The sequence below is a fragment of the Prorops nasuta genome, unplaced genomic scaffold (genome assembly GCF_024137725.1).
Source record: "Prorops nasuta isolate Cenicafe-Biocafe unplaced genomic scaffold, Cenicafe_Pnas_1.2 PNAS00003, whole genome shotgun sequence".
Lineage (NCBI taxonomy): Eukaryota > Metazoa > Arthropoda > Insecta > Hymenoptera > Bethylidae > Prorops > Prorops nasuta.
The window spans coordinates 1257557-1275156 of record NW_027116800.1 but is presented as its reverse complement, the minus strand read 5'-3'; the positions used below and the strand labels follow the sequence as shown (position 1 = coordinate 1275156).

General features: G+C 37.1%; 2 protein-coding genes across 2 annotated transcripts; both read right to left on the bottom strand.

The window, feature by feature from the left end:
- Positions 1–245: 245 nt before the first annotated feature.
- LOC136785849 (potassium voltage-gated channel subfamily KQT member 1-like) lies at positions 246–13634 on the bottom strand. The gene is made up of 4 exons (XM_066747158.1): positions 13114–13634; positions 3956–4322; positions 3281–3460; positions 246–418 (listed from the first exon to the last, which is right to left on the bottom strand). Exons 2-4 carry the CDS (start codon positions 4047–4049, stop codon positions 246–248), a joined length of 447 nt encoding a protein of 148 aa, XP_066603255.1. The 5' UTR covers positions 4050–4322; positions 13114–13634.
- Positions 13635–14550: 916 nt separating this feature from the next.
- Positions 14551–17536, bottom strand: LOC136772165 (arrestin domain-containing protein 17-like). The gene is made up of 8 exons (XM_066724935.1): positions 17397–17536; positions 17070–17319; positions 16820–16975; positions 16530–16741; positions 16279–16461; positions 15922–16133; positions 15642–15844; positions 14551–15514 (listed from the first exon to the last, which is right to left on the bottom strand). The coding sequence occupies exons 2-8, from the start codon at positions 17182–17184 to the stop codon at positions 15381–15383; spliced, it is 1215 nt and encodes a 404-aa protein (XP_066581032.1). The 5' UTR covers positions 17185–17319; positions 17397–17536; the 3' UTR covers positions 14551–15380.
- Positions 17537–17600: the final 64 nt, after the last annotated feature.

Genomic DNA, 17600 nt, shown 5'->3' with positions numbered 1-17600 from the left:
TTGTTATCTAAAATTGAAATGAATTCAATAAATGAAGGTGCATATATCGAGGCTATCGCTGTAGAAACGCAATTTGTAAAAAGCTATGGGACAGATTGCAACTGGGACGATAACAAACACGATAAACTATTTTTCTTATCGGAAATGTTTCAAGGAAACGTCGCAAAAACTGATAATCACGGTTTTGGCAGATTCGCGAGCAGGGAAAGTGGCTGGAATGGCTGTGCATGAAAAATTATTTCTACTCACACAGAGAAATGGTATAGGAAGCACTTCCAGCCGGTCGGTCGTTCCAGAAAGTTGTAAACCTGACCTTGAAAAGTAGCTTTTCCGGCACGACGATGTTCCTTAGTATGATAACGGCCTTCCCACGTGTTACGATCTCCTCCGGTGCCCAGCAGCAGCTTTGGATCGACGCCTGAAATTTTATCTCGTAAGACTCCAGTGAAAACTCCTGCTAAACATGTTTACCCAAGCACGTTACTCGATAAAACTAATATGTATAAGCGTGATGCGGCAGTGCAGTAAAAACCTCATTTTAGCCTTTCAACGAATTGCGAGAGACGCGAATTTGCGATAAATCTTGAAAAGTCTCTGCTCCTTCAAATTTGCCAAATTTCTGAGTGTAAAATAAATTTGCTACATTTTCAGGTTCCGAACAGAGAGCAGAGTAGGTGAGAAATCTGTTTTCAAAGGAATCATAGCGTTTGGATAGCAAATCACCAAGAGCTTTTTCTTTTTCTATAATAGCAGCATTAATGTACCCTTAGGTTGCTTTCGTTTACCACTTATTGAGCTTACGGATTTAGGAGAAAAGGAGAAAGGAATATAACAAGAAACTATGATGCTGGATTTTGGAATGGAGACTTAAGGGGATAAGGGGCATAAAACCTCTGTGGAAAATTGACTCGTTTATCACTTTTTCGCTTCAAATAAATTCTGCTCAGCTAAGATATTAGAAGGAACATTAATCTTTCAAATAAATGATTTTTTATCAAATACGTACAGGACCCGAAGGTACGACAGGCTTCAAATAATACTCGAGGGTATATACTATAAGTAGTTTATATTCTGACAAATGGTATATATAAACAAGAAAAAAGTACTGCAGGTATAAGTACTTTCATACGTAATATTGGCTCATTTCAATTTGAAATTATTGGAAAAAGTTTCTTTGCCCACGGATTACGTAAATGAATGCCATAAAACAGTTTACCTATCGTCGAAGCCTTGAATGTTTCGCAAATCTTCGTTAGGATTAGAAGGGGAAGCCCCTATGTCGAAGCATGTATATTTCTTGGTCAATTTAGCATTATCGTTACATCCTAAAGCCTCTACATGAGCATATACTATCAATTTAATTTTTACCATTAAGCAGAATACCTACTTTAACGATAAAAAATTTAAAAATATGCCAAATGCTTTGGGATCAAAATAAATTTGCTGTAAATTTAATCATCCAAAGAGCATCGATAAATACTTATATCACTGGTGCGGAAATGTCTCAGATGAATGCTGGAATTTCTGGTGAGGGAGTGGCGTTTAACGGTGTTATTATTGTTCCCATCATTCCCACAATCAATCACAAATATACTTGGCCTTATCGGATCGCACTGCATGACGACGTGAAATAAAAAGAGCACGGACGTTTTTAAGGAACAGATCCCATTTATCTTGTGCAAGTCTCTCGTACAACCCTGTGATGTTTGGCTCATATCCGATCGGTGGATTTCAACATTTCCAAAAAATAGATTACTTTTGCTAATAACAATTTCACCACGCATAAACAATTACTCCTTTCTTTTTAGGATCAGCAATCCTGAAGCCGTTTTGTTCACAATTTCATTTTTATTATATAACATGATTCGTCGTATTCCATCGTCACGTAAATTTCATCATTGCACTTTTAAACCAAAGCTTTATATACTTTTAACCAATCGTCAGTCGTAAACAAATACAATTGCCATCTTTATATCCTTTCAAACTTTCGACTCGAGGAATATCGTTTTTCTGTCTCCCATTTAAATCAAACCGAATAGCGGATATTTGATAAATTTTCGAGATAAAATGATGCCACTTGGACCTTTATTGTATAGTATATATAAAATTAGTTTGCACTGAAAACAAAGTCTATAGATTATCGCGTAACCACCAGCGAGAATCATCGATGGACGAGTATATAGTTAAAAGCAAGTGTCATTTATTAGATTTGTTTAACGAACAACAAAAAGCTTGAATTGTTTGTTGTTTGGTCGTGCGATAGTGTCACTTAAGCAGACAAAAACAGCGGACTGACCGCAGTTGGGAGCTCGACTACAGCATAAAATCCAATTATTGGCGCTTCAAGTTCGCGGCTTACTTCCGACTTGTGAAAATAATCTCTTATGCAATTACCAGTGTGGAGCGTTCGAGAGTAACGAAGCTAGACTATTGGAAGAGTGTGAGAAACAAGATAAACCAAATTTTAGTGTTGAAAACTTGGAAAACAATATAAATGTACACACGTGTCAACAATCAAGTAGATAAAAATATCTACCGAGACAATTTTAAATGCAAAATCAAAATAACAACACGCATTCAATTTCACATTTGCATATATCTTGATTTATCCTCCTTTTACATTCTGCCAGAAGCACTTGAAATTTTAATACGTTTCTACTGCTATATTCTTCCATAAAACTCTTATTTACGATTTAATCGATTCACGTCGATTTATAGACGACAAAATTTATGAAGGGAATAAAAATGTAGCTTTCGCCTAAAACAAATCTTACGTAAGCAAAGTTTGATAGTTTCAGTTGCTGTTTTACTATGCGGCTTTCGAGGTTACCCCTGAGTAACCGGGGAAAGTCCCCGAAAGCTTCCGCGGTCAGGATATGACGTCACTCATGCACCCTACCAAAGCGAAGCAGTTTGTACATAAATGATGTTATATTGTCAATATTTCAGGAAGACGTGTAGGCGAGGTGCTTTGGAATCTTTAATGTGCTTTAACGTCGCAAATAAAACTTATATAAACGAGACGATTAAATCTTTGGAAATTATCAACGTCGTATACAATGTTTCAGTATTTATGTTAAAAAAATCTGTATAACTATTTTATACACTTTGTGTGAAACATTGTTGTGATCAATTAACGAAATGAAAGGGATTTGGTTGAAACGAGAGTATCGAGAATATAAGGTAGGGATTCGGATTGAAGCCAGGTTACAAATGATATTGCCATTCCTTTAATGATAGCGTGAGATAGTAAGGAAGTTTTTCTATTAGCAAAAAGTACCTAAAGTGAAAGTGTCATTGTTGTCGGACTGTATAGTGGTACTGGTGTCAGAAAGAGGCGACGGGGTCGGTCTTAAATCCGCCGGTGGTTCCAATCTCGATAAATCACCACCGCCATCTCCACCAGCACCATTTCCTTTCCCAACTTGCACAATCGTCACATTCAGAGGTCCACGGTTACCTGCTGTAAAATAAAGAAGAAGAAAAGCAATAAATAAAACAACTTCCTCCAGAGAGTCACTCCTTTGATCAGCATTGTTATAAATCGTTCTCCGCCAGTCGATCGACGTGGAGCGTAATGGGTAGAGGCACGAATTTGCTAATACAGGGTGAAACTGAGCATTTGGCCCGTTTTAAAGGGCTGTTTTCTGGAAACCGTCTGATTACCGCCCTTCGAGCCCCATTAAAATCGGTACAGTGGTTGCAAAGTTACAGACCTATGAATACCAACGCTTTACGATACTCTTAAGGAGTTGAGAACGAGGAGCTGTGACGTCACGCGAGTACATTAGCGTTATATCGACCAGCTGCGAGGGTGCACAGCTATTTTAATGGGACTTGAAGTTTACAATCTGCAGACAGGCTTTATGAATAAAGAAAATAGTTAGGGATTAGTATAGGATTGTTTCGTTGCACCCTGTATATAGTCGAAGAATAAAAATGACTGTATTAACACCTGTTCTGGAGGGTGGAAGAAGCAGGCCTTGAACTTCTTCGAGGGGCATGGTTTGACCGTGGTGGTCCCGATAACGCTGCCGATGGTCTCTCATGCCTCGACGCTTGCTGGCACTCGGGTGCCAGCGTCGAGACGTCGATCGACGTCAAATGTGGCACCGGTCTCAGACTCCAATCGTGACGAAGACTCGGGTAAGGGAGAAGGTCAGGTGGTGAGTCCTCGGGGACCCCTGGCGATGACTGCTGATGATGATAGAGCGTCATCGCCCCGTCGTCTCAGCCAAGACCATACCCTGCTCTCACGAAACAACCTGCGGTTCACCGACCAATTGCAGTCCGCTGTAAGCAGCCTGCCACCTACCGGCCACCTGAAATTACATTAAAATTATTAATAACCATCCCACGAGTACCCTAACCTCCACTGCTACCTCCAATATTCACCTTGATCCCTTTACTATTCTCTCCTAATCTAATCCAACCCCTTCGCGAAGATCTATCCCATTTGCAAATTAAGTGGCCATAAGATTTATCCAAATTCCTTGTAATTTTAACAAATTGACTAGGAAATACTATCAATTTCGTTAATTATTACAAGCACACGCGCAGTTGCAAACGACTGATTTATGACTGAACACTTTCGAACTAGGGAAAGAGTATTAGCTATATACCCATATACCAACTCATTTTCTAATCACCCGCGAAATGTTTCGCGTGACCGAGACTGTACAGAAATTATTCAACTTGTTTATTGAACTTTTTTAGGGTTCGATGTCATTAGAGATAATTTAATCACACATTGATTAGTATGAAAGTAAAGCCTCGAATGGCGTGTGGCAGTATGACCAATCGACCACGTGCCTCTCTCTCTCCACATTGTTCGTCACTGGAGATTATTTTCCAAGAAAAATTTAATAGTAATTTCTTTGAAATAAATTAATCACACGAGACTGATAAGAGGAAAATTAATTGATCCCTTTGATTATTTCCAAAAACAATGCTCTTTTTTAATCGATATTCTCCAATTCGTGTTATTGCCTGATTTCTTTATAAATGGTACTATATACTTATAAATATTGATTAGCTTACAACTTATCGCGATCCATCTAGGGGGCATCGCGTTTCAGACCTCATATCTGATTTTGTGCTTTTTTCGTTCGTTAATTCCAAGAACTCCATGAGTTTATGTACAGACCGCTGAATCAGCCCCTACCATATTAGTAGTAAGAAATATTGCGTTTACCTTCGCACTTAAACTCCAACTTTATATGGCCAGACTGCTCCTCAATTATTTCCAAGAATTCTCCCAATTTATACACTGTTTCTATATATACATATAACTCAACTAATAACCCATCAATGTATATTTTCCTTTTATTTTCGGCCTGCCCATTAAAACTTTTCATGCAAGCTCGTTCCCCAATTTAGCAGTTTCTTCCTTATTGTTACATCCATGCAACCAATGCTGCTGAATAGTTTATAAATCATTGCGCGTTTTCCGAGACTACTCTCAAATAATTTCTTCCATAGAGAATGAAACTAATGTAAATTTTATCGTAGGGCCGACAATCGTATAAATTTTGATTGGTGTTTCTATTTTTAAAATCTGTCAGGTTGCAAAAGAGTGAAAGAAATTTCATATGGCACGAATGTATAATCGATGAAGCTAGATTGCACAGACTTTAGACCAATAAATAAACCGCGTATAATCGTGCATTCCTATCCGTATGCTAAGTCCATACGTTAAGGTGTTTGCTTACCTCGCGCATGTATATACTATATATGTATACACAGACGCACAACCACGTAATTCAATATACGCACGCTGGCATCTGCCGCGGATAGTAGTATAAATCGATAGAGAGTGTACCTTTGGTTAGTAGGTCTAGTTCAGTAGAATTATTACACTGTATCAGCTATATTTCTGTGACGTCACCGTTTAGAGGGTTGACAATGAACTTTTTAAAGCGTTATCAACAGCCCTACTCCTTCTTTTTCACTATGTAAAAAGTACACGATAAAATGGCATTTTTCAACGAAGAAAAACTTTTCTCGTCTAGACGTGCAGCTATTGGCAATAACGATACAATATTTAAACAAGAGAATTCAAGCAATTCGCGCGCATGCAAAGCGTTACATTTTGGATCGATACAAGACAATGGATGAATTACAAGACTGATGGCTATATGTATAGTCAATGCAAAGCTGGTGTAACAAGGCTCCTTGTCGCGTTTCTCGCCATCATCGCTCGATCATACATTTTTTCTAGAATTCATGACACCCTGTCGAGTTTTTAAAAATATTACAGAAGATTCAGTGTCAAATTTGAGAAGATCGGCCACTGTGTCTCGATTGTTCTCTCAGTCTCCTTTAGTCCAGCGATGCCATTTAAGTCTGAACCGAGAAATAATGGGGTCTTTTTTCTCTCTTTGGCAGAAGAGTAAGTTCTGCCACTTCGTTAAGAGGCGAAAAAGATGGGCGCTCTATTGAACGAAACGTCGAGTTCGAGGAACGTGACTCTTGGCTGGAATAAATCATTTTTAGAGGACGAGGGGTGGGGGTGTGGTTTCTTTTGCCCCCTGCAAACGGTGATTTATCAAACTGTCTTCGGAAAAATTCTGGATACCAGCTGCCGCCAGTTACTCCTTTAACCCTTAGCCTTCTGCCTGTATTTATCACAAAAAAAGGAACGGAGGCCAACTTCATAATTCATCGACCATCCGCGCGCGCGAGCTATCACTTAAATCGAGCGAAGCACGATAGGTCAACTTTCCGGCCGGATACATTGCGACATTTGCATCGTTAAAGAGGGTCGCTAAACCCGCCGAAAAATTGATATTTCAAACTAAACTTTTTAACTTTATAAGACAATCTCAATAAAATAGTTTTCAACGTGGTATAGATATTCTTCGATGATACACGAGGTTTTCTCTGTTATTTTCTGAACTTTTAGTTGCGTTTTCTTTAAGACAATCTTTAAACAATTATAAAAGTCTCTTATATATTTAACATTTAAAAATCATATTAATTCATCCATGACCAGTTTGAGTAAATTTTTGTTAAAAACTTATAGAAATGTGATTATTTATCTCTGTAGAGAAATTTCGAACCATTTGATAACTTGTAGGGACACTCGCTTCGATTATTCACGTGGAATTTCGTCTCGAGTGGAGGACTATTAAAATTCAATACATCTCGAGGCAGCTTTAGAAAGTTCTGTTTCAGTTTCATTTCCCTTCATTTATTTAACTGAATTACGAGAAAGAGTTTCCCATCGATACAACTAGCGTTGGCAAAGTAAAAATGCACAAGGCGAACGTATAGAAAAATGAATTCCATTAATAACCTTTGCAAAAACAAGAAGATAAATAAAACATAGAATAAGTATCTTTACCAAACCTTTAGTGGCCAGTATTATCCTGAATAATTTAAGGGAATGACGGAAGAAGGTCCTGAATTGTTCAAGAGAACTGTTGAAAATATCAAGACTATACCGTCCAAAACAAGTGCGAAACAATACATCCAGGATCAGGTTCTCTTGACATAGATATTGACTGCATAATCGAGGCAACGATAAAAGATCAAGAAAATCAGTTACAGCTGAATAAATCAGACAATTCGAAGCCCTGCAAAATACTCTTTAAAAATAAAGGAGAATTTGGTCCATAAATGGTTAAACGTAAGGTATGATAAGTGGATTCATTCATCTGGCTGACTCGTTTAAAATTCCGACCCTCCAATTTAACCAAGCTATACGTATGACTCATATTAGATGGAAAATTGTTTAAGGTTGCCGTATACGTGAGATATGTAATATATATTATAGCGTATAGCGCGAGAGTTTGATAACAATGGGGTCACTAACGCACGCTGTCACGTGCGTCTAGAAATACAGGAAGTAATGAAGGTAAGAGAAGATAAAAGCTGTGTTACAACCCTCTCTATTATACTGACACATTCACTGACATCCGTGTGTTCCCCCAACATAGATTTCAGCCTGTGGCAACCCATAGTTTCGAGTACAATGTATATATACGACACGTGAAACGCCCTGTTACGATTGTTTCCTGTGAGTTATAACGATCGTGCAGAAGCAATGAATGATCGATAATTATCCAATCGATCCTTTGATCCCCGGACATTGGAAGGAGCAAAGAAAATCCAGCTGAAATCTATCAATCGATAGTGCTAGCAACTGATTATGAAATATTAAACGTCTAAGTTGGGAAATGACCGGGACTGGCGAGCAGTTTGACATTTATGTATGAAATAACACGCGAATTGAGATATTTCAGGTATTTACTTTTGTTATTTTTCTTGGTATAAATAAAGTATTTAATAGACTGCTTTTCTTTCAAGTAGTTTATTATATTAATTAGTATATAAATAAGGAGTTATTCGTTGGTATATATTATATACACGTTTGTTGCGCGTGTATCGTAATCATCCCCGCATGGTCGATTGAAGAAACGGTATTGCGAGAGGAAGAAACTACAAAGGCAATCAAGCAATTTTTATGCTGCCACGCCTATATTATGTAGTATGTCAAGGATACGCCTTACGAGCGAAAAGCAAAAACATATGTCGAATCCAGATACGTTGTGTTTCAGCCATCAAATTTTAATGAAAAACATGTTATTGGTACTTCATTATGATGTTCCCTCAAGTTTGATCGCTGATATAGAAACACTAAAATGCTTGATGACTTTAGATATAACAATGCAATGATTTTATCATTTAGAAATGACGCATCTATTCACTGCACGATTTCATTGAATACGTGACATCATTAAATATCTATGAATAGTTATCTGTCCAAATGCCTGTTCCTATATTTGTAAGATATAAACGTGTTTATAACATAATAGAGGTAGTATTATATTCCTTTGTAAGCGTAACAATGTCGTCGTAGGATGACATAAATTTTGACAGACGCATATAAACGATAACAATGACCTGTATACTATAATCCGCGTAAGGGAATAAATTAACACTGCTGATAATAATGATAAAATTGATCATTATTAATACCAATATTAATATAATATAAATTACATATGGAACATTTTACGCCAATATCTTTTTCCTTTTTATCAGTGCAAGATTTTGATTACATCATAAAATTCTTATCACGCGAATCAACAAACTTTTAAACCTATACATTTTTCAAGAGAATCAATTACCATGAAATACATAAAAAAAACTGTGTATGTTATTAGGTCGCTTATTATTGTGCATGTGGATCTCGCAACCCGATGGTAGTGTCCAACCTTGAAAAACTTTACGGAGTTCATGGCGAATTACATTGGATATGCTTTTTCTACTGCACGTACCAAAGTTTTGCGTGACAATTTTTTCACTTCCATTATTTTTACACGTCCACAATCGACAATTATGACGACTATCGTGATCTTTCATTTTTAATATAATATTGCAAATTATCTTTGTCAAGTCCACCTTGAACTTGTACATATTTTATCAAGTAACTATGAATCAAAATGACAATAAAGGAAAAAGCTGATACGATTTACTTTTGATTTTTCAGTTACATATGCTTCTAGCTTTTGATACAAATAAATTAATAAAACTACTGCAAATCACTTGTACAATTATAGATTTCTGGATATTTGTTATCATCGTTGAATTGGAAGACAAAAACGGTGTATTAACTACATAGCAAAAATAAGAAGGGTTGAAAAGCATCAAGACAGTTAAAGCTAATTGCCTGCAGAACATAATTTAACACGACACAAACTTATAAACTTTTACGAAGCACAAGAAGATAGTAATACAAAACTGTCACGTTTATAGTAAGCTTTCATTAATCTTACCTCATAGCTGCCTGTTAAAATAATTATGTATATTCTTGAAGCAAACTTTTTCCTGATAAAATTCGGGATAATATTTTACGAATTGTCCTCTGATACTCTCATTTGCCATGGAGATGAAACTGCATTCGTAATTAAAACTTTTATTGCTCTCGCTGCGACGTGAAGGCTTGAAAGCTCCACAGTGCAAGTACGAGCTACTTTTCATCCCCTCCCCCCTCTTTCTCGACCCTTTCTCTCTTAATATTAGCATTTTTCCTCATTTCAGTTTGCGCTTAAAAGAACGCGTCATTGGTGCAAAAACTTTCAGGATTATTACCAGGGATAAAAATGAAATTTTATTAGGATCCTATGCAGCAAACGCAAACCTTCCATAGATATACATATATAGCATAGTATATTGGGGATGTGTGTACACACATATATATATATATATATATAATTCACAAGGGTCGAACATCGTCACGCAAGTCTATTATCATTGGAACATTTCGTCTACCCTACCTTACATATATGTATAGGGTGTCTTAAATAATTCGCCTAACCTCTTTACTTCGAAAACAAAACATTTAGAACATAGAAATTATATTAAATTGTTAGATTTAAAGAGAAAAATTAAAGAAAATATTATTGTCTTGATCTTGAAGGTTTGGTCAAAGGCCACACAAAGATTTTGTTGAATTTATTTATACGTATTAATATTCCTCGGATAAACTGTAAGAACGTATAAAAATATACAGTGTGTTATGTGGAAAAAAATCAAGAGGACTTTTAGATAACCCCTTCGAGCAAAACAAGCAGTATAGAATTTTTATTTTTATAGATTCTTTATTTTCCGAAATAAAGGGGATGAACGAATGGTCCGGTTCACCCTGTGTATACACATAATCTATACCACCAGTAATCCAATATCACTCCTCGCTAAAAATGGATCGTTCAACATCATAAAGGATTTTCGGAACAACGTTCCCGCATCGTTTCTTCTTCTATTTTTGTTTGATCAGTAAAAACACGAATGCTTAACCACACATTAATGAGAGGTGACGCTAATCGATCTATCGTTACGAGTTAATTTCAACAGCTCGTTAAAAGCTGACTTGTATACGAATATCGAGTAGTTTGCTCATTTTCATAATGTCTCACTTATGTATTCATCGTTCATTGAAAGAATATCAAAAGTCCATCATTTGAAAAGCCTATGGATGTTAACCTAATATTTACAGGTGATTTTAATTGCTCTCCGACGGCAAGATGATATTTCGTGTTTACCTGCCAGTTAAATTGGTCGAGGATGGGTATATATATTAGGGCTCGTCACTTAAAACGGCCCAGAGCATAGATGAAAAAGACGCGTATGTCCGTAACTCTATAAGGGATATTAAATTGTTGCATAAGACTTTTTGAAGCCTTTCACTATTGTTGTTTAAAGAGGTCTCTTATGTTCTTAAACAAATTTGTTATGCCTTTAATATTCGTAGAGATAAAAATAAACCTTTTCTTACGTGTATGTTTTGGTGTGTCGCTATAGAGTGACGGGGACTTTATATACATTTTTTCATTCGGTTTTTAACGACGTGATTCTCAATGCGAGAACGTATATAGCAAATACGCAGTTCTCCTTCACCAAAACTTATCTAAATCCCAACGGTGAAAAGATAACGATTAGAAATAACGTGCACGTCCTTGTACTAAAGTTCCATTGTACGAGACGCGCCCTCAAAAGTTTTTTCTAACCTCGCTAAATTTGGCGATTATAATAGACGATGAGTTGAGATTTTATTAAGCGTAGGGGGAATCGAGGCTTTTAAGCAGTCCCTAACTATCCATTACGCAATTTGTGACTCAACGATATCAGTCTGACCGCTTTTCACCGAGCTCAAATATAGAAGATTAAACGGAAGACAGTAAGATATTAAAACGTCAATAAGATTTCTGATAGAATCCAACGATGGCTTATTACTCGATCGTTTTGATAGAAATGTTACAGTGCCACTGAATTGAAATGGAGACTACTCGATCGATCCATGCATAATTAAGTGCTGATTAATTAGTCAATAATTAATCGATTAAATAAAATCGTATTATACACTGGGGAAAATACGTTTTGTAATATTCATTCATAGTAATTAGTGCATAATTTTTCACGACCTATCTTGCTGATTTAACTTTAGGTCGATAATAAATTTTTTATGTCAAATAATCATATATTTAAAATATTTATAGGACTTTTCTCTAATAACCACTCTTATGGATATTAAGTGCTAATATTGCTGAGTGTACCGAACACTGTTATTGGCGTAGGATATAGTTTTGAGCAAAGATATTATGTGAGAGATATATTATTATTTGTATTTTATCGTTTTCCCATCCTCTAAATTTCATGAATTAAAAAGATATTATCCTGCTATCGAGCCTCTATTGATAAAACAATTACGTACTTTGCAAATGTTTAACTATCTAGCAAATTACGATTTTTTAAACGAACATTCATCAAGTTTGCTGCGTGTCTATGTTTACATTACTTTATTAATTACTTTTTCAGTGATCAACGAGTTTCACGCAAACTTTCAGTTTAATTTTTCGCAACCACAGGTGCTCATTCGCTTAACATACCTGTCATCGATATACCGCAATTAACTCGTATCACAAAAAATCTTCTGTATTTCATCCATGCCTCAAGAAAAGCATCGAATAACTCACCACCTCCCCCAACGGTTAATCACCCTGTTCGAGCCATTCAGTCTAGCCAGAGAGCTGAAAACTCACGTGACAATATCACGCCATGCACACAAGCATGCAAAAAATTATCGCAAACCATGCCCCTTCGCGATTGCAAGGATCGATACGTTCTTTTCCTCCGGAGCTTCAAATGAGAAAGAAAGCAAAAATCGTTAAGCTTGAAATCAAACAATCATACCTACTGAGAGATCGAATCCAAATGTCCACAATACACGAGTGAAGCATTAAAATAGTAGCATGTCAATATCACACGCCAAACAAGCGTAAGAAAAATTATTGCAAACCTTATCCCCTCACGATTGCAAGGATCGATACGAAGTTATTTGCTTTTGGAAACTTCAAACTTAAAGCAAAAGAATTATTAGACTGACAATTCAAAAATCGTACCTTTTAAGGGATCGAATCGAAATTTGCACGGTACGTGTCTGGCAAGGCGGTAGAAAACTCACGTGACAATATATCACGCCACACAAGCATGCAAAAACTGATCGCAAACCTTGTCGCATCGCGATTACAAGGATCGATAGGAACTTTTGCTCGGGAGCTTAAAGTTCGAAGAAAAACAAGGATCAAACGTGGAATTAAAAAATTATACCTGTTGCGAGACGTCGAATCCAAATGTTCACGCGTGTGTGCCCGTACACGTGACCAGTGTCGGAGTAATTTCGAGTCTCGCTACTTCTTTTTCTTCTCCTTTTCTTCAGCATGAAAATTGAGTACTCCTGGCGTTAATTTTAGAGTTCCAATTTGGATTTGAAAGAGCGAAGAGAAGGACACTCGCGATTCGCACGTTTCCCAGTGACAAGGGTCACCGAATGTATTCGCTCGTATGGGCACACGTGCTTTGCAGAGAGTGAGTTGCGTCCAATGCAACGGGATAATTATGCGCATGTGTGTATCGGATTGTGCGTGCGAGGAGTGTGCACGTGCAGCGCGCTTCAGGATCAGACGCAAGGACACGGCGAGTCCTGGAAGCTGAGAGGTTTCTGGGAAAATGGGGAAATATCGAAAGGGTTGGTGAGCGATTGGTAATATCAAGGATTGGCGAGGTATCGATCAAGAGTTTCGGCAGCCAAGCTGGTTTTTTTGGAGCTCGATGAAAACGCGAAAGGCAAAGTCGTCCTGCCGTACCGAGGACTAACGATTCTGACATAAGGCAGGAGTAATAACAGACACGCGCCTCTGGAACGTTTCGCGCAGTCGTCGGGACACCGGCAATGTTGCCAACTCGATCAAAACTCGCTGTGGTCTTCTCAATTCAATTTTCCCACTTGGAATCAACCGAGTCTGCCAACCTGCGGAAACACCACTGACTATGAACTTTCTCCCACCCTGCATGGTACCCAACATTTTGGCGAAACTTGTGCATCGTACCCAATGACGACACATCTTCTACTTTTTTTTCCACTATATAACTTTGCTTTGCCTGCCTCGATACTCTACAACGATACCTTTTACTTTACATTTATCGATTGTGTCCTGCGTACCTTTACCCCTCTCCCTTCCACTTCTCAACCGATTGTCTTCTTGAACCTTTGAACCTTCGCAATATACAATTTAACTTTGTCCAACTTCACCAGGTAATTTGCAATAATTCCTTTCCGTACAAACTTCATTGCGAGAACATTTATCATCCAATATTAGAAAATGCTTTGGAATGTGTAGTAACTCAATTTTGAATCGGTTAGAGCTAAGAATAAAGATTTTCATTTTTATATTCATTTCTTTGGTATGTATAATTTAGTTGTGAGGTAAATATCTTATGTAATCATAATAAAACTTCAGGGTGAATACGACTATAGGCACCTCATTGATAGAAATCCAACAAAGTTGGCTTACTAACTTTACGAATGTTCCATTTTATATTCTCAAGGATGGTAGACCGTTAATGGTTCTGTGTATGATCGATTAGAATGCAAGCCACCACGTCGATGCATTTTCTACTCCTCTTACCTGCTTTCCATTATGATTATGCTGTATTCTTAAAATTTAACAAAGGCCATGAATAAAAATTCAAAACACTATGTTTATTTGCCTAATCTCATTGGTAATCTTAATAGTAACAAATTTTATCAATAAGTATACATTACTATTAGATGTCCTATTTTTATTTAAAACTTTCTTTATTTTCCGTAGATTTGTATAATTGTTATTTTTTTATCATTATTATTATAAATGTCGTAAGATATTAAATAGTAATTCAGGAGAGAGCTGAAATATTTTATATAATTTAACAAATGCTGCTTTATTTATGTCGATTAAAGTTACATTCATGACTCATTCTTCGTATCGGTGGTACACGTGTCTGTGGCAGCGCGGTTAACACTGAATCTGCTTTACCGGCAGTAGGAAAAAAGCAAGTATTTCAAATTGTTCACTATTCCCCTAGCATTATTAGCGATACGATACACTATTACAGTTAGTAATAACAGAGCACACTACAAGCTACAATGTTTCGTTAAACGCAGATTATTTATGATTTAATCTATTCATATTTACTCAATGCCTTTACACATGTAAAATTATCAAGAAGAACTCACACGATCTTAAAGAAGCAGATTTGAAAATATTATTAGTTGGCAGTGAAGAGAGTAACTCGCTTTCTTTATGAATTAATAAAATCTGATCTGTATAAATCTAATGTTTATAAAAAAATAAATACATAAATATTTTACTTTCATTAAATTGCATTGAACTATTTATTACAATACTTGTGCGTCTTTTGATTTCACAGGTACGATATCAATATTAAATCTCAGCATTTTGCAAAAGTTTGTTACAAAAAATAGAAATTTACATAAGCCACGCGATTTTTGGTTTAAAGCGTGCGTTATGCACACGGCAATATTAAAATATTGTTCGTTACTTTGGTGCGGTAAAATTGTAAACTGGGTATCTTGGAGCAAAGATGTTTGTAAGGCCTATCACGTTTTCGGATTCTCCTCGTTCACGCAGATTTCTCGCTGGATCCGTAGCTTCCATATACGAGGGTGGAGCTGTAACAAAAAGAAAGTAAGCAAACTTGACTGTAAGATAAAAAAAATGAAATAATTTTCTCTAACACAAATTCATTACAATAAGATAATTTTTAACCGTTTTAACCAAATGTAACATTTCTCTTACGCAAATCTGGATATAGATTCGAAGTGGGTGGCTGAGGCACGGGTGGAGAATAATTTGGAGCTGGATCCGGCGAGGTTGGATAAGGTGCATTAGCTTTTATCGGATACGATGGATCAATTGGTGGTGCACTCGGTCTCTGATAATTCACCAATGGTATCGATCCTATATAAATTCCGGTGCTCTCTTTCAAATCTTCATGGTACCTGTAGTCCATCGATCAAATATATCGGTTCCTTTTATTTAATTAAAATTCAATGAAAAACCATAAATAAATACAAACCATCCCTCGACCGCTGCTCTGACTTCCAGCACGTAAGACAAATCGATTATTCCACAATTAGCGAGATTCGAGGGAGGAAGAGGAGGAATATCCAGGCCTTGTTCGTACTCCATCGTCTCGTTACCGTCGATCGGTCCTCGACTGACTTGCTTCACAGTAATTTCTTCCACTTTTGTGTCGAAACGTGGTATTGCAGCTCGATAAGTTACTACCTAGGCTTACAAATTATCAGTTAACCTTGTAACAACCATTAATAATACTGAAACTTATCTCAAAACTGCACCTATCCTCGGTTTGTATACTATTTTTCCACATAAAACGAGGGATAAGTGTAAAAAAATGCAGTTTATGGTCTACCTTGTACAATTTTAATTTCAACTCGATCACCCTGACTCCCGAGGAATTCTCTACATTAACTTTAATTGGCATCGTCTGGCCTGGTACATAACCGCGAACTGGTAATGAATAATTGACCGTTAGTGGAGGCGAACCGCAACAGAGGCAACAAAACGTCTTGCTCATCTCTTCGTTAACAGGTTCCTGAAATAAAATGTTTAATTAACCATCGTTCCTATCCCTGCATGCAAAGGAAGTTAAGGAGGACCCACAAATGCACTCGGTATATGATTCAAATCGAGAGGGTCGACAATCGTGAATGCCGCTTTCACATCCTGATCAAATTTCCAAGGTCGATCCAAGGTAGCCTTGACCGTGTACCGTATGTGACCATAATCAGACTCGAAGCTACTTGGCAGAGTCGCTGGTAGAGCGCAGCTAAACGGAAATCGATGCTCTCCTTGTTGAATTTCTATTTCCACACCTTTCCATAAAAAAAAACAACAACAACAAAATTGAACAATCTTATATTTGATAAAGAGGGTTTAAAAAAAATTCTTACCGGAAGCCGAGCCAACCAAATAATATTTTGTTTCAAAATAATTTTCATATCCTCTCACTGTTTCTGTTTCAGTCTCATAATTTCCTCTCTCGTCCATTTCTCTTTTATCCGATGACCACTTGGTATTCGCCTCACCTTTGATCTTAATACTGATGCCTGTTGAAAACGTGAATTAACGTATATACATACATATAGGTTTCTTTGCTCAATTTTAATGAAAATAACGCGAGCTTAAAAATGTTTGACTTACCACGAACTTTTTTGATGGCATTCAGCGTTAAAACTACGTTTCCCGACACTGTCTGTCCTGGGTAATATGTGGCCATTTGATTGTCAAATACAATCGTAAATTCTTGAAGACCCATTTTTTAGCCAGTACCGCCCTGCTTTACCTACTTATAGCAGCTGTTTCTACCGTGGGTTCCCTTATCCTTTATCGAACTGTCTCGTCCGTAGATTAACAGCTAGTCCATCTCGTTTGGTTCCATTGGGAGAAACCGCTTGAATTGGAATTCGAGTTAATCCGTGTATAAGAATACAAATTATGTTGTGTGTATGGAAGGCCAGTTATACTTACTCTGGCCGTGGTGTGGTTCTATATCCAGCCTGGTCGTGCAGTAGTAAATACCGGCCTGCCTACCTCGTAACATTCAGAAACGATGAGAATGCGCATGCGCCTCCGGCTTATGTAAGGTGACGTCATCGCGCTCGTCTAACCAACGTCTCCGAGATGACGTAATTATCCGTAACATGTTTAACTTTAATTCACTCCTTTATTCGA

Coding starts and splice junctions, on each gene's coding strand:
- LOC136772165 (XM_066724935.1), bottom strand. CDS start 17,184: ATGGGTCTTCAAGAATTTACGATTGTATTTGACAATCAAATGGCCACA. Junction 16,462..16,529: donor ATCATATACCGAGTGCATTT/GTGGGTCCTCCT, acceptor ATTTTATTTCAG/GAACCTGTTAACGAAGAGAT. Junction 15,515..15,641: donor GAATCTATATCCAGATTTGC/GTAAGAGAAATG, acceptor TTTTTGTTACAG/CTCCACCCTCGTATATGGAA.
- LOC136785849 (XM_066747158.1), bottom strand. CDS start 4,049: ATGAGAGACCATCGGCAGCGTTATCGGGACCACCACGGTCAAACCATG. Junction 3,461..3,955: donor TCTTCCACCCTCCAGAACAG/GTGTTAATACAG, acceptor ATTTTACAGCAG/GTAACCGTGGACCTCTGAAT. Junction 419..3,280: donor CAATGACACTTTCACTTTAG/GTACTTTTTGCT, acceptor ATAAAATTTCAG/GCGTCGATCCAAAGCTGCTG.